Here is a 23028-nt window from a genome sequence, read left to right on the forward strand (position 1 = left end):
ATGACCGGGCTCTGCCTCTCCTGCCTGCTCTGGATACGACCCGCCGCGCCCGCACCGGGCGGCACCGAGGGGAAGCCGGGCGGCAGCACGGTGGGGCCCGGCAGCGGTGTCCCGGAGCGGGGCTGGTACCGCGAGCGGGTGGTGGACGGGGCGGGGGGAGCGGCGGGGACCAGGACGGAGCGGGGGAGTTTGCGCCAGGGCGGGTGGGCTGGAGCTAGGAGAACCGGTGGTGCTGCACTGGTACCTGGACCGGAACAGGCGCTAGGGGAACAGAGGCCGAGCGGAGGCTAGCAGGGACGGCCGGTCACTGGAGCGGGGCTGGGGGGACCCGACGGGGAGCAGGGCCGGCAGGAGCCCCGGGAACTGGGGAGAGCAGAGTGGAGCGGGACCAGCCCGGGAGAGCGGCGGCGGTGGGCGCCAGGGAGTGCACGATGGAGAGGCCTGGATGGGATGCGGGACAGGGGTGTCTGTGGAGGGGGTGTGGGGCTGGGGATGGAGAGAGTGGGGGACAGAACCCCCACGACGCCCAGCCCGCGGCACCGGCCAGAGTTCCCCACCATTCCCTGGTGTTGAGGCTCTGCTGCTCCACTGGAGTGGAGGGAAATTGGCAAACGGGGGATCCTGTTAGTACTGGGGGTTTGGGGCTCTGTGCTTTCCATCGTTCTCCCTCATCACCAGGGTGAGAAGGTGAGCCAGGGTGCAGTGTGGTGCAGAGCGTGGGTGAGCCTGAGCCCATAGGGCTGAACCCAGGAGTTCCAGTGCCCCCACACCCACCCCGGCTTTACAGCCTCTTGGGAACTGGGTGTCCCAGTTACCCCCCCCGCTGCACCTCTCTGCAGTGCTGGGCAATGAACCCAGGCCTCTTGGATCCTGATGAATTTGGCTTCCCTCTCCAGTGCCTCTTCCAGCCCAGGACACCTGGGTCCCCTTCCAGCCTCCTTGGGTCTGAGCGTTGGGGTGCCTGTGGCCAGGGATGTCCATGGCCATCCTCACTCCTCCTGCACCACATGGGAGCCACCCCCTGGAGATGGATACCTATCCATGAGTACCCAGGTGGCATTCCCAAGAGGCTCCCCATTTCCCCCATGTATCCTCCCAGCAGTTCCCAGTCCTGGGAGAGTGAGGCTAACTGGGGTTCTGCCAGTATGGCACTGGGACAGGGGTGTTTTCATAGGATGGGCTGGTTCCCTGGCTGGTGGGATGGCACTGGCTGGGCAGGGTGCCCCCCAGCAGCAGAAAGGTGGAGGTGTAAAGCTGGGTGCTCAGGCGGCAGGCCTCCGGCATGGGGAGGGTGTTGGCAATGAGACAAGCAGAGGGGACTCCGTGGGGTGGGAACAGAGGGGATAACTCTTTCCCTAGCGAGGATAATTGCTGTTAATGAAGCAGGCCCATGCTAACGTGTGGCATGCTAACAGAGCAGAGTGGGGTGTACGTGCATGGAGGATGTGTCAGCATCGCAGGGCATCCTGTCTGGGGGTCCCTGGGAGCAGGGGGCAAGGCTTCTTCCCGGGCCACCCGGCAGCAAAGATGTTGCTTTCCATATGCAAACGAGCTCATGGCATCGTTAGGCCTTGCTGTCACCCAGCAACTGCAGCGTGGGAGCCCGGGGCCTGGGGGAGCTATTCCCACGGCTGCCAGATGGGTGACAAGACGCCTGTGCACACACATGTGCATGGTGTGTATGCTCCCAGCTGTGTGCACCTCTGTCCCCCAGAGTGTGGTACAAATGCTTGGGGCTGCTGAGGGACCAGTGGGAGCAGGTTCCCTGGGCAAGAGGGGCTTGCACACATGTGTACAAACCTGTGCAAATGTGCACACAGTTGCACGTGCACCTGCACCTGCATGTGGGAACATGGAAATATGCCGATGTGTCTGCTGCTGCTGTGGCTGGCAGGGATGTGCACACTCACACATACTTGCACACTCATAGGTGTGCACATACACCTTGACACATGCACTGCGTGTAGGACACACAGTGCCATTACAGCCCTGAGGGTGTTTGCACATGTGCAGGCACGTGGTGCGTGTGTGCGGCCCTTCTGCCTGTCCTTGCATGCACTGGGGCAACTGAGGCAGGAAGGTTTTTTTTGGGGGGGGCACCGAGCACCCTGACACTTTGGCACCATCCTCCTTGGCTTTGGTGTGCTGCAGAGGCTGGAGGGGAGCAGAGCGCCTGGGCGAGGGGGGGCCGCTGGGCCTCTGCTTAATCTCATTAGTCTCGGCATGAAAAGGCGGATTTACAGGGGCTCATGTCTTCATCTGGCAGCGGGTGGGTGGGCAAGCTGGAATGCTGCCAGGGAGTACGCTCTTCCCCCCCCAGCAGTCGGCGAGGGTCGGCATGGACACTGGCTGCCCGCAGCTCCCCTGCGCGAGCACACGCACACGCTCGCCCACTCACACCCCAGCACCTGCACGCGTTCGGATCCACCCGGTGCTTGCACTTCCAGCATCGGCCTCCCCTTGATGTGGGCTTGTGCCGGGCAGGGCGGCCACGGCCGCTCACGCTCAGGGGGCACCGCACTCCTGTCACACACCCAGGCACGCGCTGCCCAGCGCCCACCCCAGAACACCCGGTGACGCTGGGACACCGCTCCTCGCGCGGGCACCGTTCCGGCGGCGCGTCCCTGGGCGCACGCGCGCGTGTCTGCGTATCCACGCACCGACGCGCAGGCACATCCCTGCACGTGCAGGGACGCGTTTTCGCACGTGCGTTCCTGCGCGTGCACGAGCACGCACACCCGTCCGTGCGCACACGCGTGTGCACCCCCCCCCCAGGCCTGCTGGCGTGCGCGCTGCCCGCCAGGGGGCGGCAGAGACTATTTAAAGGGGCCTCAGCAGTTGGGAACGGGGGTTCGCTGCTCGCTGCCCACCCGGGGACAAGCTTAGGATCGCCCCATCCCACCCCGCCGTGCCCATTGCCTCACGGCCCCTGGTGATGGAGTGCAGGGGCACACATGTTTCTTCCCATGGGGGGGATGGAGGATGACCCCCCTGCACAGAGGGAAACTGAGGCAGGGCAGGGCTGAGTGCCTGGGTCCATGCCACCTTTATCTCGCTGACGAAGTCTTGTGTCCCCTCTCCCAGCCCCAGGACCTGGAGGCCCCCCCCGAACACACTTTCGAGATGACAAGCTTCAAGAAGGTGAAGGCATGTGGGATCTGCCGGCAGGCCATCACGCGCCAGGGCAGCACCTGCCGAGGTGAGCTGGGGGCTTGGGCACACGTGTGGCAAAGGGGGTGTACCGAGGGGGGTTGCAGGACATCAGGGGATGCACTGGTATGCCTACATGTACAGCTGCATGCATGAGGATGGGAAGGTGGGAACATGTACTTGTGCCAACCTGTGTGCACACACATGTGCGTGCAAGTGTTAGAGGGGAGTGTGTGGATGTGCAACAGCGTGTGTGGTGCCTTTGCAGGTGGGAAGGTGGCTGGGAGGCAATGGTGGCCCATGGAGGCATGTGTGCATGTAGCTGTGTGTCAGCGCATGTGTGTGTAGTGAGCGTGCAGCAGTCGCCGCATGAGTGTGCACGCACATGCAGGTCTGTGCGCACGGATGGGTGCTCACATCCTGTGCCATGCCCGGTGGGACAGAGGCGATGCTGCGGCCCCTCGCACGTGTGCCGTGCTGCTGAGCCCTGTGCGAGGGATGGCGGGCGGAAACACCACGGGCTGCAGGAACAATGTGGCTTCCTGCACTGCAGGAAACAGCCCCAAGGGGGAACAGGGCCTGAGGGGGAGCCGTGGCCATGGCTGTGCTGCATGGGGACCCTCGTGTCCCCTGGGAATGGGACATGTGGCTTTGCAGGGCTGCCTGGATGGTGTGGCAGTGCCCTGTGTTTGTGTGTGTCTCTGGCCTGCAGTGACCATGTGCATGTGCTGTTCTCTGCAGGCATACCGGCACGAGCGTGCAACAAAAGCAGGCGGGCAGGAGGTGGCATGGGCACTGGCAGCTCCCCCGTGGCGCTCTTGTGCATGCCAGTACACGTATGAGGCCTCGTGTGATGTGTGCATGCACGGCTCTCCCTTCATGCCGTTCGCTCCTGGGCACTGGGGGTTGCACCCGCACGCTCCCTGGCACGCTGCACACTGAGGGGGGGATGGCTCGTTCACATTGGTGTGTGCCCAAGTGCCACATGCATGTGCATGTGATGCTGTACCGGTGCCACCAAGCACGTTCATGTGCTTGTGCAAGGCATGGGCATCCACGTACACGTCCTGGCAACCTGTGCCCACTGCCAAGGTGCTGTGTGCCCTGCAGCATAGGGTGACACCACCCGTCCTGCCCTGCACATTGGGTGCCCCGGGGCTGCCTCCAGCAATGCTCCCTCTCCTGCTCCCTCTAACCTTCTCTCCCCTCTTCCTCTTGCAGGCTGCAAGCTCTCCTGCCACACCAAGTGCCAAGCCAAGGTAAGGCTGTCACCCTGAGGCATTCCTATCTGTGCCCGGGACATAAGGGGCTTGAAGGGGGGATGCCATGGTCCATATGCTAGCTGAGTCCACCAGGTGGGCACCCAGATGGGCTGGTGTCACCAATGGGTGAGGCTGACAGTACCATCCTGCTGCCTGGCACGTGATGGCTTGTGCCCATTCAGGAACAAGGCTGGGTTTTGGGGTGCAGCCCTGCTCAGAGGAGGCCATAGCGCCCCAGCACCTGGAGCTGGTGCCCTTTGTCAGGGTGGGTGCTGCTGCATGTGGATGCCATGCGCCATGGCCGAGCGCTGCCGCTGGCACGCACGCAGGCTGAGCACATCTTGGGATACCCAGCGCCGCCGCAGGCGGATCTCTGGCAGGCAGGAGTGGAGCTGAGGATGCCCGGTGGTGGTGTCTGCCTGTCCGGCTGCCGGGCTGGCGGAGGGGAACCCTACGGCAACCCAGGCTCTCCGGGGAGCTGGAGGTGGGACAGCACCTGCTGCTGCACTGCTGGGGCAGGGGAGGCTGCGCATTGCTGAATCCCCAGGGAGCCATGTGTGCCAGCCGGCTCGCGGCTGGCATCTCGGGCGGAAAGAGGCTGGTGTGCCCCGGGCAGGCAGCATGGGCTGGGACATGCCCATGCCCGTGCCCGTGCCTGTGCCTGGGCAGGGAGGGAGAGGAAAGGTCTGGGGGGGTTGAGGGGGCTGTCCTGGGGGACAGGCATGTGTTGGGCTTTGCAGGGTGCTGCGGTGTGGGAGAGCACTAAACCGGGGCTGGGCTGGCGGAGGAGGTGGGGACACAGTGGGCACATGTCTGGCACCCTGGGCCCTGAGCAGGCAGGGCAGAGGTGGCTGGCAGGCTCGGTGGGGCTGTGCCAGCCCTGGGGACCATGTGTGCCAACCCTAGGGACCTTGTGCCATGTGAGGACTTTGTGACAACCCTAGGGACCTTGCACCACTCCAGGGAACTCCATGTCATCCTGAGGACCCTTTGCTATCCCAGGACACTGTGACAGCCTTGGCACCCTGTGGCACCTTAGTGACCCTGTGCCAAAGATGCCCGGGGGCTGAGGCCAGAGGAGGAAGTTTGTCTTGTGCTGTGGGGAGAGGCGAGGGGGCATGGGATGAGGGGATGCCCACATTATGGCAGGCAGCGGCCAGGAGCATCTGCCAGTGATTTCCAGGCAGGAGGGAGCGTCGGGAAGCGCATGCGTCTGGGTGTGTGCCCGGTGGGGATTCTCTGATGTCTGATATGGGGTTGTGAACCATGAGGTCGCTCACACAAGGGTCCCAGCGTATGGGCAGCCTGTGTGCAGGGGCAGCCTGTGGCTCACTCCAGCAGCTGGCTGCAATTCATTACCCTCCATCACCCTTCCCACGCTTGCTGGAAGCTGGAGCCCCCTCTGTGGGGCCAGCTAGCTGAGGGGTGTGCTGCTGGGGGGGGGGGGGGTACGTGCGTGGGGCCAGGACCAGGGGCCTTCCGCAGAGCTCCTTTGGGCCAGCGCCCAGGGAGGGGCTCCTCCGGCTGGGCAAGCATCCAGCTGACTCACACACCAGCTTGTTATTGTAGGGTCTCTGGGGAGGGCGAGTGTGGGGAGGGGGCTTGGCACTGAGCAGAAATGGCCTCTTGTATACCTGGAGCCCCTCACGTTTAACCCCTGCACTCCCAGGATACTTTGAAGCGGGAAGTTGGGCTCACCTCCAAACTGCTGGCAGCTGCACCCCGAAGTGCATCCTCTTTCTGCCCTGGACATGCTGCTGAGGTCCTGGTGTTCCCCTCTCTAGTGGCTGCTGACACTGGAGCCTGTCCCACAATGCTGTTGGCAGCATCTTCCCTTTGGTCCCCATCTTTAACCCATTGGGACCTACCCTGACCCCTTGTTCTGTCCTCCCTGGCTGTACCCCAGCACAGCTGGCTCCTGACCTGGGCGGGGGGAAGACCCCACTTACCCCAAATGGATGGAGTATGGTGGGAGAGGGGAGAGATAGGGGTGTCTGTAAGGGGGGCTGGCGGGGTGTGAAGGGCTGTTCCGGGGATGATGGTTTGGGGTGCCAGGGGGTATCTGGGGTGGGATGGGGATATTTGGGGGAGCACTGGGGTGTGTGTGGAGACACCAGGGAGGTTTTGGGGTGCTGGGGCATGCTGTGTCCCCAAGGAGGCAGTCAGTGGGCAGAACTGTGCCAGGGAAGGCAGGACCTGTGCCCTGGCAGTGATCTGCACCCCTCGAGGTCCCCCCCTGCTTGAGAGACAGCAGCAGGACCCATGCCCCACAGTGGCAGCGATGCTGGCGGGGTGCCCGGCTCTGAGGGGGCCAGGGCAGCCACACACACATCAGCTGGGAAGCACGACGCTGTTCCCATGCCCATGTAAGGCCCTCCTCGTGCTCAGCGCCTCCGCTCAGGGATTTTTCTTTGCTTAGCAAACCTCTCTCCCTCTGAGGAGGACGGACGGATGGACATGGGTGTGTATCTGACCCGCTGAGCCTGTCCCCTCCTTCCCTCCCTGCACTGAAACTGCCTGCCCAAAACAAGGAGGGGTGCAGTTTCCTTTCAAAAGTGGGGAAACTGAGTCACGGAGCCTTGTCCAGGGAGAGGCAGAGATGAGGACATGGTGTTGGGTGCAGTGCTTTCTGTGGAAGTGGTCAAGTGTGGGTGAGCCCGTGTGTGGGCACATGCTGGCTGTGGCACAGCCAGGATCTGGTGGTGACACTGCCCTCCCAGACAAGATGATGGGAGGACCCCGAGGATGCTCCAAATTGTGGAGCAAAAAAAGTGCTGGGGGTGTCCCCATCCCCTGGGATTCACTCACTGACTGTGGCTGGATTTTGCCATGATGCTACTTGGAGAGGCTGAGAACAGACTGGGGATGATGCTTCTGCCTGTGGCAGGAGCTCGCCTGCTGATGGCTGGTTTGGCTGACAACAGGGAGAGCTGTGGTGTTTGGCTGCCGAACTGGCTGGCCATTGCCGGCGGGTGGTTCTGGGAAGTGGTGGCTGTGCCAGCCCCTGGGCCTGGCAGGGCTCCATCCTGCCCTGCTCGCCCCATGGCACACTGGGGCCCACAGCTCCTGGAGAAGTGGGGATGCGAGGGTGTGCCACGGGGGAAACTGAGGCACAGCACATAGCGTGGGGCTGGGGCGTCTGCAGGCTGCCTTGTCCCCCAGTGTCTCCCCTGGGAAGCTGACAGTAGCACTGGAGCCATGCTGGAATGCTGGGCTATGTGTGTGAGTATGTGCGTGCTTCTACAAGTGTGTGAGTGCATGCATGTGCCAGAACATGAATGTGTTTGCACGACCATGCATGTACACATGTGTGCATGATCAAGTATGCTTGCAGATACATATGTGCGTGTGAGACTGCAGGGTATGCACGTGCGTGCAAGCACATCCATGTGTGTGCACAAGCGTGCTCGCACACGGTTGTGTGGTCACATGCGTGTGCTCCCAGCTCAGAACCACCCATCCTCACTGGCCCTGTGCCAGGCCCAGCTTGTTTTTCAAGTGCCCCCCTGCGATGGAACTCCTGAGGGGTTGTTTGTCCATCATTAAACCAGGGGCTGGAGCGGGGCCAGGGCTGGGCAGCCAGGCGCATCCTGGCCAGAGCAATAGCTCCCAGTGCCCCCAGAGCCAATGGGCCCTTCCTTGGTGGTGGGGTATTGCAGTGGGTGGGCACCGGGTGGTGATGAAGGGGATGTGTGTCTCCTGCCCTCAGTGGGGACCCCCCACCAGTAAAGTGAGTCAGAGCCAGAAGGGAAACTGAGGCAGGGGGTGGTTGGACCCTTCTGGGCAGGCTTGACTTGTGGTGATGGGTACCCTGCAGCTTGTGCCATGGCCAGAGGCCTGGGCAGTGCTGGACGCAAGTCCAAGTGGGGTATGGCAGGCTCCCCATGGCTGTGCCAGGAACAGGGGCTGTAGGGAGGGGACATTCATGTCCCAGCTTGTGCTAGGGGACATGTTCTGTCCCTGCTCACTGTCCCAGCCACTCTGCTCTCTCTGCACTCTCTGCAGCCTCACTGCTTCCCGTCCCTGTCCCCGATGTTGCATCAAAAGCCACCCCCTGGTGCTTCGGGACAGGTAATTAGAAACACCCCCAGTCTCCACACAGAGCAGGCTGCAGGGGGGGGGAGGAATGCCGCAGGAATGTGTCCTTGGTCCTGGCACGGGCCCAGCCGGGGTGGCAGGATGGGGGGGCTGTGGGGGTCGGCGCTGCCGTGGTGCTGTGCCAGGTCGTGTTTGTGCAGTGTGTCCTGGAGGGGGTTCTGTGGGGATTTCCCCCCCCCCCTTTCCTTTTTCCCCTTCTTTACGTCACTGCCCAAATATTCAGCCTCTCTCAGCTCTGGGGCGGGGGGGCCGGGGGAGGTGTCGTCTTGGCTGCTCGGGAGGAGCTGGGGCTCTCCTCTGCACCCTCTGAGTGCTGCTGAGCACAGGGAGGGTGGGCAGAGAGAAGGGTTGCTGAGACCGCCCAGCCTCTGCATGGGTGAGCAGGGGCCAGGGCTGGCCTGGGGGGTGTCGGCTGGGGCAGTGGGGACCACCAGCCTCCCTCCCTCCTCGCAGTTAACCAGGACCAGATCCAGCCCTCCAGGGCTCTGCGGTGGTGGGAAGCCAGGTCTGCACTGAACAGGGGCTCCAGCAGAAGGCTTGTTTCCCACTGATTTGCTCCCTTCCCAGACCATTGTGGCCACCCCTCCTGGGACTTGTGCTGGGAAGGGTACTGGGGGTCCTCTGGGACCTCCAAGGGGTGGCACTGACCGCAAACCAGGTGAAAGTTCTGGCTCAAGAGGGCTTCTACAGACCCTGCACTGGGGCTTCATCTGTGTGTGCTTTCACCTCTGGAGATGACCCCGCCAGGCATGTGGTCCCCAGGTTCCCCTTCTGCTGCTGACATCTGGAGTAGTGATGCTCAAGGGGGCTTGTTTAGGGTTGTGGAGGAGCTGGTTCAGGTGGGGGGTGGTTTCTCAGTGGGTGCTAAAGGGACCCCACAGGGTGCAGAGGCCACTGGAGTCACTTGTTTGTCTGCTGGACCTGCTCTCACTGGTACATTGAGTTGATAGCTCCAGGAGGTGGCTGGAGTTCAGGGGTGTTGACAGGACTTCTCTGGCTGTGTCCTGCGAAGGGGACACGTCAGCTCCCCAGGGGACAGCTCCTGTCACCTTCCCAGGGACAGGGACTTGCTGTCAGTGCCCTTTGCTCATCCACTCATTTCTATCCCACTCAGCTACTTTCCCATTTGGCCCTGGCTCTTCCGCTGCTGGTGTTTCCCAGGGTCCAGGAGCTGGCCTGCAGCCGCCTCCCAAGGAACTGGGGCTTTGGGGGTCCATAAGGGGGTCTGTGCTGGAGCTGAGCTGGGATCTGTGTCCAGTTCCCCTGGTGCAGGATGTTCATTTCCCCTCCATCCCATTCACAGTATTCCCCTCATTTTTGGGATGCCTGGATTCTGGGGGCTGTGCTGCTGGCAGAGCTTGTTTGGGGGTGCCAGTGGATGCTGGCTGGGGGGGTTGTCCCCAGCGTGGTGGCTGCTGGGGTTCAGCTCCATGCCCTTGGGTGCCACGGAGAATAATGCGGCAGGTGCTTCCTCGGGAGGGGATGAGGAGGTGCCACCCAGGGATGTCGGCGCTCTGGTGCCTCATCCTTGGCAGCAGGAAAGGTCCACTGGTGCCTCTTGGTGCTCCTGTCCCATGGCTCTATCTGGCTGCTGGGGAAATTGAGGCATGGAGGGGCTGGGCAGGATCGGCTGGAGTGGGATTGCACTCACAAAGATGATGAATTTACAGGAGTCTTGACGGAGGGCAGAGGGAGAGCCCCCCCCCCCCAACCCCTCCCTCGTGACTCCTGGGGGTTGGTGAGGCAGGAGGGGTCCCCGAGCTGCTTCTCCGTGTGGATGGACCCAGCCCCAGCCCTTTGGCTAAGCCCACACTGCAAGGACGGAAACGCAAACAGGAACGGGGAGGCGTTGGGTGAGAAAATGTCAACAGCTCTGGGCCGAGTGCCTGGCTCGCCGCCTCCCCGGCCGGCTCGCTGCTCTATGGGCCGCTGCCGGCGGCCTCCCCTGCCCTGCACTGCAGGGGGCTTCCCGGTGTGCTCTCGGGTCTCCCAGCACTGAGCACTTCCCGCGAAGCAGCGGCGGGGCTGGGCTGCTCCAGGGGTGGCTGGGGAGAGTAGAGCTCTGGCCATGGCCACACAGAGCCCCAGAGGAGGAGGAAGGGAGATGGGAGGAAGGCAAGGGGGATGCTGGGCACACCCTGGGTTTGGGACAGGCAGATGAGGACTGGTGTGGCTCCATGTACCAAGGGACATCTGTAGCTTTTACAGCATTTTGGCCTTGCTTTTTACTTGGGGGGTGGGATGGTAAATCATCATCCTGCAAGGCCGGGGGTGCCGGGCACCCAAGGACCATTAATTGGGCACCTCGTCCTGCATGTGGAAGGGGGGACCAAGTTGTGCCAGGGGGTGCCAGGCAGATAAAAGCCCCAAGAAGGGCCCCATAGCCCTGTTCCTGCTACCCTGCAGCCAAGGGCACTGGGACACTGGTGGCGTCACATGGGGCGATAAGGCCCCGACCCCGCTGCACCCCATCACTCGCTGTGGCCCCTCAGCACGGGGTGCAAGGTGCTCTGCAAGGGGACGCAGTGGAGGTGTTGGGGGGGGTAGTTTTTTTTTTTGGGGGGGGTCTGCCCGCTTGCTTGTACCCCTCACCCAGGGCCAGCTGCCCGATAAGGGCTCCTGGTTGCCTTTAAGGGCGTTTTTAGGGGAGGCGAGGGGAGCGGAGCGGGGCTGGACTTGGAGCGCGCCGTGCAGCTGGGAAGAGAGGGAAAAGGGGAAGAAAGAGGGAGAAGGAGCAAGAGGAGAAAGGGGAGTGGTGGAAAAAGCCGCCCGGGACCCCCTTCCTCCCCAGAGCCGGGGCCGGCGCCCCCGGGCTCCCCAGTCCCCGGCTGCCCCAGGGGTGCGGAGGGGAGCGGGGGCCTGCGGGACCCCCTGCGCTCCTCCGTCGCCGGGGTCCTGCTTGAGGGGAGCGAAACCTTTCGGCTCTCCCCCTTCTTCCCTCCCCTCCCTCCTCCCTCCGTCCTTCCTTCCTTCCTTCTCCAGGCTTGGCCCGGGGAGGGAGGGGGGCTCTGCCTGCAGTCTGCGTTCGCGTCTGCCCGCCCGCCCGGGCGACGCCGGGCTCCCGCCTGCTCCCCTCGGCCCTCCCGGCCGCCCCCCGCGCCCCCTGGGCCAGGTGAGGCAGCGCTGCCGTCCCTTTCGGATGTAGGCAGGCGAGATCCCGGATGGATTTCGGGAGCGTCATGAACCAGGTACGGGTGGGCAGCGAGGGCAGGGGGGTCCCCAGTCCCCCGGAGGCGTGTGTGTGCTGCGCGGGGTTGCATCTCTTCAGGGGGCGGGGGATACGCATGACACCCAAGCTGTGATGGGGTGGTGCGTGTTGGGGGGGTGCTGCCCCCCCGCGTGTTGGGGGGTCCCAGTTGTCGCTCCCCAGAGGGGGTCTCGGGGTGCGGAGGGCTTGGAGCGGGCAACGCGGTTCTCGCAGGGAGGAGGATCTGGGGAGGGGGGTCGGGTTGGTTTGCTGCCGGCTGGGAGCTGTGAGCGGCTCGGGGGGGGGTCTCCCCTCCCCACCGGTGACCCACGGGGTGTCCCGGAGGGGGGGACACAGGCGCTAGTGTTCGCGTCTCCTCCCGAGCGCGCAGAGACCTGTCCCCGGGGATCCAGGGCTGCGCGGGAAAGCGGGGAACTCCCTCGGCGCCCCGCTCCCGCCCCGCGCCCGGGCGGGCGATGCCGGGCGGGTGCCTGTCACCCCGCGGTGGGCGACAGGGGAGGGGCAGCCCGGGGCCGCGACACCCATGGCATCCCATGGGTTAACCCCCCCCGCCCGGTCCCGCCGCGGGACCGTCAATGGTTAAACCGGGGTTAATGAGTGGCGAGGAGCCCGGCAGCCCCTGCGGGTGCACCCCCCCAGCGTCCCGAGTAGGGACCCCCGGCTCCTCGGCGCCGCCGGGCCCGCAGAGGGTTAAATCCGGCAGGGCATGTCGCGGCGCAGATGTTTTTGGGCTGTGCTCCTGGGAGAGGAAACGGCTGAGCGAGGCATCAGCCCTCCTAGTTTTAAGGAGAAAACAAGAGAAAACAGAGAACTGCTCCGTTCCCGGGGCGCCTGGTCCCGCTCGGGGTCAGAAGCAGCCCCTGGAGCGGGTCCGCTGACCCCGTGGGGTGTTGTGGGGAAGCTGGCAGGGACAGGGGGTTGACAGTGACTGCATAACCCCCTTGGTCCTCATGGAGGGTGCTGGGGGGGAGCCCGAGCAGGCACCCCTTGTCCCTACAGCGTGGTGGCACTGAGAGGGCTGCGTGTGTCCTCCCGGGAGTCTGAAGCCATCCCTGGGGGTGGCACCACTCGGGAAAGCGGGTCATGGGAAAACGAGCCCAAGCTGCACCCTCTCTAATGAAGTCTCTGTCAGCGATCCTGCTGGCCCCTGTTCCAGGAAGGGCAGGGCTCCTGTCGCTCTGCAGGGCTGCTGTCCCCCTCCAGGGTACAAACTGTGCTTGGGGCTGTGCTCCCCTCTCCCTCCCTTTTTGGGGTCTTGAGCCGAGGGGCCCATTTGCACTCTGGCTTACTTAGGGGATGAGAGAGCTCTGCCTGCCTTGGACCACGCTCCTGCTTGCTTTGCTGCTGTCCTGTGCCTGGCCTTGTGCAGCCCATTCCTCGGGCATCCTGTCAAAGTGCTGGCAGCCCTGGATCAGCACTGGAGCTGCCCTGCTGGGTGCTGGGGTGCAGAGAGAAGAGCAGCTCCATGGTTCTGCCCCTGGTTGAGTGGGAGCAGCTCCATCTCTTCTTCCCCCTCCTGACACCATAGGTGGGGGACCCCAGTTATAGGGGTGCTGCTCACTGGTTCAGTTTCACTGCAGCCTATTTGGCTCTGTCCCATGGGGTGGAGGCACAGCACTGACCTTGATCTCCATCTGCTTGGGGTTTTTCCCCATGAGGGAAGCGCGGGGGGCTTGGTGCTGGGAGGTACAGACCACCTGGGGCAGTCAGGGCTTATTTTGGCACCATGACCACCATTAGAGGTGGGTTGCAGCCCCACAAGTAGTGGTGGGTGCCCCTTGTGCCATGGGGCAGCCCAGAGCCTGTAGTAGGGTCTTTATGCCTAGGAATGGGGCTTGCTGGTGCTCCACCAGCATTGCAGAGGAAACCTGTGGGGCAGGGCCCCCCAGTGGGCTCACTATAAGGAAAAAGCAGCCAGCCCATCTGCTTAGAGGCCAGTGTGCTGGCCAGTTTCACCTTAAGTACCCATGCCCCAGCCAGTTCTCTTGTCAGGATCCATTTGTTGACCAGTCCCATGTGAGCATCCGTGCGCTGACCAATCTTGTGCAGGAATCACTGCTCTGACCCACCCTGCAGAGAATGAGTGCTCTGACCAATCCCGTGTCAGAATCCACACATTGACCAATCCTGTGTGAGAATCTGTGTGTTGACTAATCCTATCTAACAATCCATGTGCTAGCCAATCCTGCATGAGAATCCATGCACTGACCAATCTCAGGTGAGAATCCAGTTGCTGCCCAATCCCATTTAAGAATCCATGCATGGACCAGTCCCATGTAAGAACCTGTGTATGGCCCAGTCCTGGTGAAGCCCCTTGCAGCACAGTGTCCCAGCTAATCCCAGTGTGACTCCTGGCCAATCCCTAGTGAAGGAACTGCTCCCTGGCCAATCCTGGTGGCTGGCTTGGTACCTGGAGGGGACGTGTTGATGGGGGACAGAAAGCACCCCCATGCTCTCTCTTGGGGCAGGCTTGGTGCGGGGGGATAGTGACCCCCCACTCTCCCTTGGGGCAGGCTGGCTGGACCAGTGTGAGGGCTGTCCCCGCAGTGGAGTGTCCCTGCAGCAGGGTAGCAGCACCCATGGGTGGGTGCTGGCAGCAGAGCATGGCTGGGGCTGTGGGGCTGGTGCCGGGCAGGCACGCGCTGGCCCACGAGGCCGGATCCAGACCTGCTGCCTGCAGATGTTGCCTTTTTAGGCACTGGAGCTCAGCACATCCCTGCCTGTGGCCAGCCCTATGCCAAGGCAGTGCCTGCTGGCAGAGCAGGGTCAGCCCCTGTCCTGGGCATGTGGAGGCATTTCTGTTCCCCTCCTGACCCCCAAAACCTCCTTCATCCCCACAAAATAGGCCCTGGGGCGCTACTTTTTCCTCCTTCCCCTAGCTGGCACTTGGCAACCCTGGGGCTGGTTGCCCAGACCAGCCTGGAGCAGGGACCTGCCCTTATTTGGGTTCAGACCAGGGCTATTTTGGTGGTGTTGCCTCCATCACAACCCCTCAGAGCTTCGCTGTGCATTGTCTTCCCTGTCCTGTTCTCCCCATGCCAGGCAGACCTGGCTGGCCGCACGCTGCAGGGGAGGTCATCGCTCTTCTGGCCGTGCTGTGGGTGCATTGGGGTGCCAGTGGTGGCCCCAGGGCCAATGCAGGGTGGAAGAGCTGGTGTCCCCACAGGTATCTCAATTCCAATCTGCAGGGCTGTATGCACCGGGTGACCTCTCTCCTGGCCCTGCTGCCGCCTTCCTGGCGGGGATGGGCGATGAGGCGGCTCCCTGAGGACATACCACAGAGGGGACACAGAGGGGATAAGGTCCATCCCAGCTTGGGGAGCATCTCTTGGTTGGTTCTTTGCTTTGCAGTAAGCTCCCTGGGTACCACCAGCATCTCTTGGGCAACGCAGGGGCAGGGCAGCTCTGTGGCCTGTGCCCTGGCATGGGCACTGCCAGGCATCCCGGCACAGAGGGGATGGTGTGGTGACAGTCCTGGTCCAGCTGTGGGGCGGGACAGGGATGCTCAGAGGGAAGCCTGGGAGCAGTGGGACCTCCATGCCCCAGCGTCAGCCCAGCCTGACTCACCCGGAGCCGCCAGCCAAGCCGCTCCCCTGCATTACGGAACAGCTGGACCCCCCTCCTGAAGGGGGGAACTCCCCAAAGCAGCAGAGCCCTGAGTGCTGGTGGGGGCAGAGAGGGGTTGTGTGGTGCTGGGGTGCTGCTTCCTCCCCGGGACCCTTGTGTCAGGGAGCTGGGGCTCCGTATGGCTGCCCTGTGCCTCCTGTGCCGAGCTGTGTTTGGCAGGGTGGAGCTGGGGCGAGGGGGGAGCGGGTGCAGATGGAAACATGCTGTCCTCCCGCTGGGGACTTGTTGCATAAACAGGAGATTTGCCAGAGCTCCAAGAAATGTGAGGGCAGGAGTAGGCAGCACGTGGTGTGGGCTGGGGGGACCTCACCCCCAGGCAGGGCAGTCGTGTGGCTGCAGGGGCACTCTCTGAGCCTAGACCCTATAGATCCTTGTGGCTGGCAGGGGGAAGGATGCTGCAGCTGATCCCAGCAGGAATGGGGAAACAGGTGCTGGAGAGGGGAAAACCTTCCCTGACACTACAACTTGGTGGCTCCAGCCTGTCCCCTTGAAATGCCTTCCTCGTGGGGTGTCAGAGCAGGCGTCCCTGCTTTGCCCCCCACTATGGCTAAGAGGGGGTTTAGCAGGGCTTAGGGACTGCTGCGGGGCTGGCGAGCAGGGAAAGGGCTCTGGGTTGGCTGGGGGGTTGCTGTGGCCCTGGGAGTGGCCCTGGGTGCCCTCCCCCTTGCTTGAGGCAGGGTCTGAGGGTGAGCAGAGAGCCATGGGGGGCATGGGGAGGAGATGCACAGCCCAGCAGGGATGTGGGTGGCACAGAGCTTAGGGGTCTTGCTAGGGAAGCAGTCCACCATGGGGTGATGTGTGCTGAGCTGGCGTTGGTGCTACCCTAGTGTGGTCCCATGGGATGCAAATTTGGCCACTGAGTCACTATCCTCTTTGGCAACCGTGTTTCCAGCCCACAGGGTGGTTTGGACAGGGGACACCCTTCCTGGGGGGGTGGAGGGAGTAAGGTGCCTTTTTCCCTTCTTTTGGGGTACAGATCTCTTCTGCACAGTGGAGCCAGGAGGGCTGTGCCTGCCTGATGCTGGCTTGCTGTGGGGTAGACCAGGATGTCGAGGGAAACCGCTTCTGATAGCAAGTCTCCTGCCCCAACCACACCAGCCAGGCTGGCTTGCTGGTGTCTTAGTGCCTGGCCATGGGAAGCGGCTCTGGCATGCCGGGGTCTGCTCGAGGGCTGGGGTGGGTGTTGCTGCATCTGCTCCCGGCATCGCAAGGGTCAGCACCGGCCCGGATATAGAGCGGCTCGGGAATGTTTATCAGAGCTCCTGGGGAAGGGAAAAACAAAAACCACCACCCAAAGGAAGGGATATGCGTCAGAGATGGGCCTGCATCGCCCACCAGCAGCCGGGCGGGCTGGGCTGTGGGCTCCAGGCCAGCTTGCGACCGGCTCAGGCAGCCGGGCTGGGGGGACTCCTGTGCTCCCCCAGCCCGTCCTGTGCCCAGTGCTGCACTGACCCAGCCTGCTCCCAAAGCACAGGGCCCCTCCGTGGAGGTTTGTCTCCCACCAGCCCTGCGGGCATTGCGTGAGCTGGGCCTATAACCCATGGGGATGCTCTGGCTGGAGCAGGACCTGATGATGCCCCTGGGCTCCTCCACGGCTGCAGGGGTTGTTTTGCAAAGGGAGGAGAAGGAGGGAGAGGAAGGATTTGGGAGGGAGATGCGAGCATTGGTTGTAGCGTGGAGAAGGCTCTGAGGTGTCTGATAGCCAGGTACGTGGTGGATGTCTGCATTCCTCCAGCTTCGCTCAGTGCTTGTGAGCTGGTGCTGAAGGCCCGGCAGGGATCTGGGGTGCAGAGGTGGGTTCCTGAGCTGCACCAGGTAGTTTGGTGAAGGAGGGCTCCCATGGGCTGCTCTGCCCTGGGGCCATGTGTTCAGGAGCTGTCAGGTATTAGCTAGCCCAGTGTTTACTTCTGGGTTTGGACATCTTGAGGGCACTGAGTTGTTCTAGGTACAGTGATACGGTGACAGCTGGTTATGAGTGAAGCAAGCCTGTTGCTTCCCTCCAGGAGAAGGCTGCAGGGTGTGCCCAACCCTCTATGAGACATCAGAGAGACCCCACCACTTTAGGCTTTGGGGCCTCATTCACTGGGAAACTGATTCTGCTGCTTGGCAAAACGCAGGTCTCAAGGCAGCGGCTGGTGGGATGTGGCTGCTGGGAGGGATGGGGCTGCGACCTGGGGGGCCGTGGGGGACCGTGGGGTGGGCGGCAGCCATGCTGCGCCTCGTTCCTCACATTCCTGGGCAGGGCTGCTGGGTGGCGGGGTCCAGGCGGCAGGAATGCAAACACCGGTGGGGGGGAGAAGAAAGGCCACTGTGTCTGCCATGGAAGGCGAAGCCTGGGACAGGGGTGTGCAGGTCTCCCAGCCGTTCCCACCCCTCACTGCCCCGCAGGGCACCGGGTTGCCTGGGAATGGAGGTGGCAGTGGTCCTGTGGGTCACCCTGGTTCTGTGTGTGGTGATGCTCTCACAAGTCCCATGAAGCAGGAGTGATGCTCCTGCACCTCTGGCTCGGGAGCTTGGGTTCCCCAGGAAGGGGTCTGTTGCATGGGGCTGGGTCTTCCCTCTTCTCCTTGAATGTGGGGCATGTTTGAGCCGAACATGAGAGAGGGTCGGAAGCTGAAAACAGTGTTGCATTCCTGCAGTCCTTGTAAAGCTACCTTTCTGGGATGAGAGCACTGGCATAGAGCTGGGTTGGTGTCTCCTATGGATGGGAGGAGCACTGTAGGGTGAGCACATGCCCATGTTAGACATCTGAGGATCCCCGTAGGGCAGGGAAATAAAACCATGGGCACCCCGGTTTTCTCCATTCTCCACCCAAAGAAGCATTTGTAGCCCGCAAACCTCCTGATGCCAACAGCATAGGAGGGATGGGCATGGACCCTACAGGGACCAGCATGTCCCACGGTGGGGGAGCTGTGTATCTCCCCCCACCGTCACCAGCCTCGGGAGCTGGGCCTGGGTGGGGCCAGGAGCCCTTCGTTGTGCATCCCCAGGGGAAGAGCACGCGGTGTGCGGGACACGGTGAGGGATACGGGATACAGCACAGCCCTCGCCGGCCCCGTCCACAGCGGCTCACTGCCGGAGAACATTCCAGGGAGGCTGGCGCGGGGCCAGCGCCGCAGGGCAGGGAAAGGGGCCTTTTATGGAAGCGTTTCTGCATTAGAATAAAATCATAATAATAATGTGCAGGGAAAGGGAGCTGGAGGAGGAACAACAACAATCCCTGAAGAAAACAGGGAGTCTGGATGGGAACAGGCTGGCGGCCGCGGATGGGGCAGGCAATAGGCATCACCCAGTGGGTTGGGATGGGGTGGGATGGGAGTGTTCTAACCGGGGTCCCTGGGGCAAATCCTGCTTTTTATGGCTGAGGAAGGTGGGGGCGGGTGTCCCCGTGCTGCCATGGTGGTGTTCGGCAGATTGGCGGGATTCTGGGATGGGGCAGGGCATGGCTTGCTGGGGGTCACTGCTCCGGGGAGCACATGGAGATGCTCAGAGGGGACGAAGTGTTCCCAGTCACACCCTGCCGCTACCGCCGGCATCCCCGGCCCAGCGCGGTGCTGGAGCGGCTGTTCCCGCTGCCCCCGGCACCAACAGGCAAGGCGCTGCCCCTGCCGCTGCCGCTCCCACCCCGGCGTGCCGCAGCTTTCCGGCCGGCCGGGGTGCACGCAAAACCCAAGGTTAATTGTCAGTAATTGCCGCTGGTAATTAAGGTAACAATAGCCGAGCTGTTCAGCCGCCGGCTGCAGGAGCACTCACGAGGCTGGGCTGGGGTTTGTTCCAGGAGCTGCTTTTGGCATCAGGCAGCCATGCTGTGCCGTGCCGTGCCGTGCCGTGCCCAGCCCACCCGGGGCTGGGGCTGCCCGAGCATAAACGGCACCACTCCCATAGCCCTGAGCCCACTCCTGTTCCCAGGGAGCCCAGCCTTGACCTGGGGATGCTGCCTGTGCTCCTGCTATGGGTCACCAGCACCCCTGTCACCCCCTTGGGCGGGCATGCACTGAGTTTGCTCAGGGGAATGGGGGAATGCTGCAGCCTGGCCCCTTCTCACACCCTGTGCTGGTTGCAGGGACTAACCCTGGCCCTCTTCTGTTTCCTTGCAGGCTGTGACCCCCTGCTCCACTGCTGTCAACTATGAGCTGGTAAGTGACCCCCTGCCGTGAGCTGTGGGTGGCAGGTAGGGTTCTTGGGGATGCAGAGTGGGACAAGACACTGTTCTGCACTGGGCTTGTGGCTTTCTCTGCCTAGGGGTTTCAGGGTGTGAGTCTCCTGTCCCAAAACCACAGGGGTCCTGTGGTAATGGTACCCCCCCGTTTGGTGCTGTTCCCACCAGCTTTGCTGGCTGCAGGGCATCCCACGTCTGAGCAGCATCAGTTGGGGCAGCCCAGCCATCACAGACTTCTGGATCTGAGTTGTACCTCAGGGAAGAGGGGCTGCCTGGTTCCTCTGGGTTCCCTGGTCACTGAAGGCCTCCTCTCCCTGGCCTGAGCTGGAGCTGTTCCTTGCACACACAGAGATGGCTCTACCAGATGTCCCTTTGAATCAGGGAGCCCAAGGTCACACGTGTGTAGCCCTTGTTATTGTCATCCTCTTCTTTTGTCCCTCCTGGGGACCTTTACAGAGCAGCCGGAGCCAGGACGACGCACAGCACTTCCCACCCTGTCCTCTCTGGACACCGGGAAAACAGCTGTGTGCCCAATCTCCATTCACCCCATCCTGGGAGGACAGGCAATGGGGTGTTAGACAGGCAGAGCTGTGCTCCTTTGCCATGCTTTACAATGCATCCTTCTCTGGGCAGGGCACTGGGATGGCAGTGGGAGCAGGACCACACTGGGGCAGAGGTTTGGGAAGTGTGGCATGGCAGTGCCGAGCAGGCAGCATCTTGCCGGCTGAGCAGCCCTCCCATCCCCATCCTGCCCATGCTGTGGCGGCGGGCAGAGCGGGCACGTGGCGGCGAGGAGGCTGGCGTTGCCCGGGGCCCGCGCGGATGCCCTTCCTTCTTGCTCCGGACGTGTGCCAAAGCTTGCTGGGGCAGGCGCTGGGGAGAGGAGGCCCTGGCAGGGTTTTGGCTCTGGGATTGGCAGCCTACCAGTGCTGGGGTGGCTGTGGCCCTTGCGGAGCCCTGGGCTGGGCACCCCATAGCTAGCAGGGGTTCTCACCTGAAAAGTGGGTTTTGGGGATGCCCCCCTGAGAGCTCATGGGAGCAGTGCATCAGTCCAAGTGAGCGAGGGGATGGGGTGGGAGCAGAGTGTGGTGTCCCCCCCCAGGCCCTGCAGTGGTTATCTGTCCCGGGTTTAATCTCTGCCTGCACCCCCGGCCCCTGCCAGCCTCCTCGGGCACTTATCACCAGCAAAAACATGTTGGCTCCAAGCTGTGACCGTTAGTTGTGGCTCTGGGAGGAAATTAAAAGGGGTTTGCCCTGTCCCATGGCTGGAAATGGCAGCCCTGGCCCCACTGCCAGGTCCAGAGCAGCCTGGTCTCAGGGCTTTCCTCCATCCTTCTGGTCCCAGGACCCCCATAAGCCACCCAGCTGGGTCCCTTTGCTGCACCACCCTCAGGATCCCCAGCCAGCTGTCGCCAGGCAGAAGTATCTGTCCCCTGCTCCCTATATTTGGGGTCTGGACACTCTTCCCTAACCCTGGGAAGTTAATTCCTGTCTCCAGCCCCATTTCAAAGCTCTCTGTGGTAGTGTGTCACCAAATTTGCCCCTTTTTGACCATCTCAGATCCCTGCTCCGCTTGCACTGGAGTTCTTTGGTCCTGTGGAGCGAGGTTTATCTTGGGGAGCTGGGCCTGCTGGTGGCTGGGGGCCAGGCAGGGTGTGGGGCTGTGCCGGGCTCGCCTGTTGTTTACCTCCTGGCTGTGGGGTCTGACCATGGGGGATCCAGGTGGGAACCCGGAGGTGTGGGGGGCATCAGGCACTTGTCATGGAGGGAGCACAGGGTTCGGCTGAGTGTTATCCATCTGCAGCAGTGGTCCAGCTTGGGGGGCAGCTGGCAGGAGGCAGGATGGCAGCATCCTTGTACTTGAGCATTGCCCCGTCTTCATGCTTGGGTTTCGAGGCATTCACGACCTTTAGGAAGAGCGGACATGTTGAAAGGCAGGGAAGGAAACGGGACCATGGTGCATTTCCTAGGAAGGGCCAGAAATAGCCCAGGAGGAACTTTTGACCCTGTCCCCTGCTCTGTGTGTGCATGTCTCTCAATCTCTCCTCTCTTGCTTGCCTTTTTCTCACCCTCCCCTCCTTCTGCCTGCCTGCAGCCATCCGTGGGAGAGAGCATCAGGAAGCAGGTAGACACCCTGGTAAGTGCTACCAGCCACAGACACTGGACTGTCTCGAGACCTCCTGGGGAGTCCCTTTGTGCCTGTCCCATTGCCACAAGCACCCACCGCAGCCAAAAGCCCTCAGCCTAGGATGCCCCATAGTCCCCTAGCATCCTTGGGATGCCCCAGCCCTCCCTCGCTGCCATCCACAGTGATGATGGCCATGCCAAAGGCCTAGCAAGGTGCCCAGGGTTGGTGGCAGAGCCCAGCAGAGGGGGGCCTGGGGCTTTTGCTACAAAGCCGTCTTTCCTGTCTTTTAGCTGGGGATATGTTATTTAATCTGTGGACATGAAATTGCTAAGACAGTGTAGACAAACACAGTGCCAAAGTCAACGCGGGCAGCTTCCCCCCGCCCGCAGCTGGCTTGCTGGCCTCCCTGTGTGCTGGGGCTGGGACCTGAGAGATGGAGGCAGAGCAGTTCCCACGAGGAAGCGGGTGAAAGCTTTCCTCACCTGGGAGCCAGCTTTGCCGCATGCCTTTGGTTGTCCATGACATGTTTCCAGCACCTCCCTGAACTGGAGAAAGACCATCCACAGCTAGAATAACCTAGCGGGACAGTCAGGATTCCCCTCTGCTGGATTTGGTCTCTTTTGAGGAAGCTTCCTGCTTTTTCTGCAGCCTTTCTCATGCCTTGCATCACAGAAGGGACCTGTGGGTTTTGGGTGCTGCCCAGAACCTGGGGACACGCTGAGCCAGCCTGGGGCTGGGAGACAGATGTTTGATGGGGCTGGCAGTGGGGTCTTCAACCCAGTGTGGCTGGGACCAGCCTGTTGTGTGCTGGGCTGTACTGGGACATACTGGCTTTGCTGGTGCCTCTGCTCCAGAGGGGACCTTTCCATAGTCTCCCAGCCTGTCGGCAGGCAGGGCTGTTTAACAACGCGGGTGCCGGCTCCTATCAGCTGATAGTGGGCTGACTCTCCTTGGGCAGCGGCTGGCGGCAGAGGTGGCTGCCGTTAGACTGGGGGGAGTGGGGCAGAGCCAGGGGGACTCCTGCCAGGACAGGGTACGCCGGAGGGCCCTGGCCATGGGCACCCGCTCCCCCGAGCTATGAGGGTGCTAGGAGCAGAGCCACCATGCCATGGAAGTGGATTAGCAAGGGTCTCACTGCCGTTAAGGTATGGAGGGGGAGGGGGGCTCCTGCCTTGCTTACCCTTCTGTGCCTCAGTTTTCCCATGCAGGAGAGGGGATGAGTCCCAGTTGCCCTGTGTCAGCTCCTCCATCAGGCAAGGCTGCAGTTGGGAGGGTGCTGCAGCTGGGTGGGGTGACAGGGGCTGATGGGGCTCCCCTGGCGAGTGCAGGTGGGGAACCCCAGATGTCTCTTGCTGTAAGGGTTTGGGGCAGGGCAGAGCCCCTGGCGGGGATCCTG

General features: G+C 62.5%; 1 protein-coding gene across 6 annotated transcripts in view; it reads left to right on the top strand.

The window, feature by feature from the left end:
- Positions 1-23028, top strand: part of TNS1 (tensin 1) — a gene marked incomplete at its 5' end in the record, with an annotated part of 63077 nt that continues 40049 nt past the window's right edge. For 3 of the 6 annotated variants that reach the window (XM_080620558.1, XM_080620559.1, XM_080620560.1), the window contains 5 exons: positions 1-33; positions 3085-3199; positions 4372-4409; positions 19443-19481; positions 21600-21641. In XM_080620558.1, the coding sequence (XP_080476684.1) occupies positions 1-33; positions 3085-3199; positions 4372-4409; positions 19443-19481; positions 21600-21641 (267 nt within the window). Of the gene's footprint in view, positions 34-3084; positions 3200-4371; positions 4410-11671; positions 11699-19442; positions 19482-21599; positions 21642-23028 lie in introns of those variants that run through there. The other 3 variants (XM_080620561.1, XM_080620562.1, XM_080620563.1) reach the window with 1 other exon arrangement.

Source organism: Psittacula echo (genome assembly GCF_963264785.1).
Source record: "Psittacula echo genome assembly, chromosome: 6".
NCBI lineage: Eukaryota > Metazoa > Chordata > Aves > Psittaciformes > Psittacidae > Psittacula > Psittacula echo.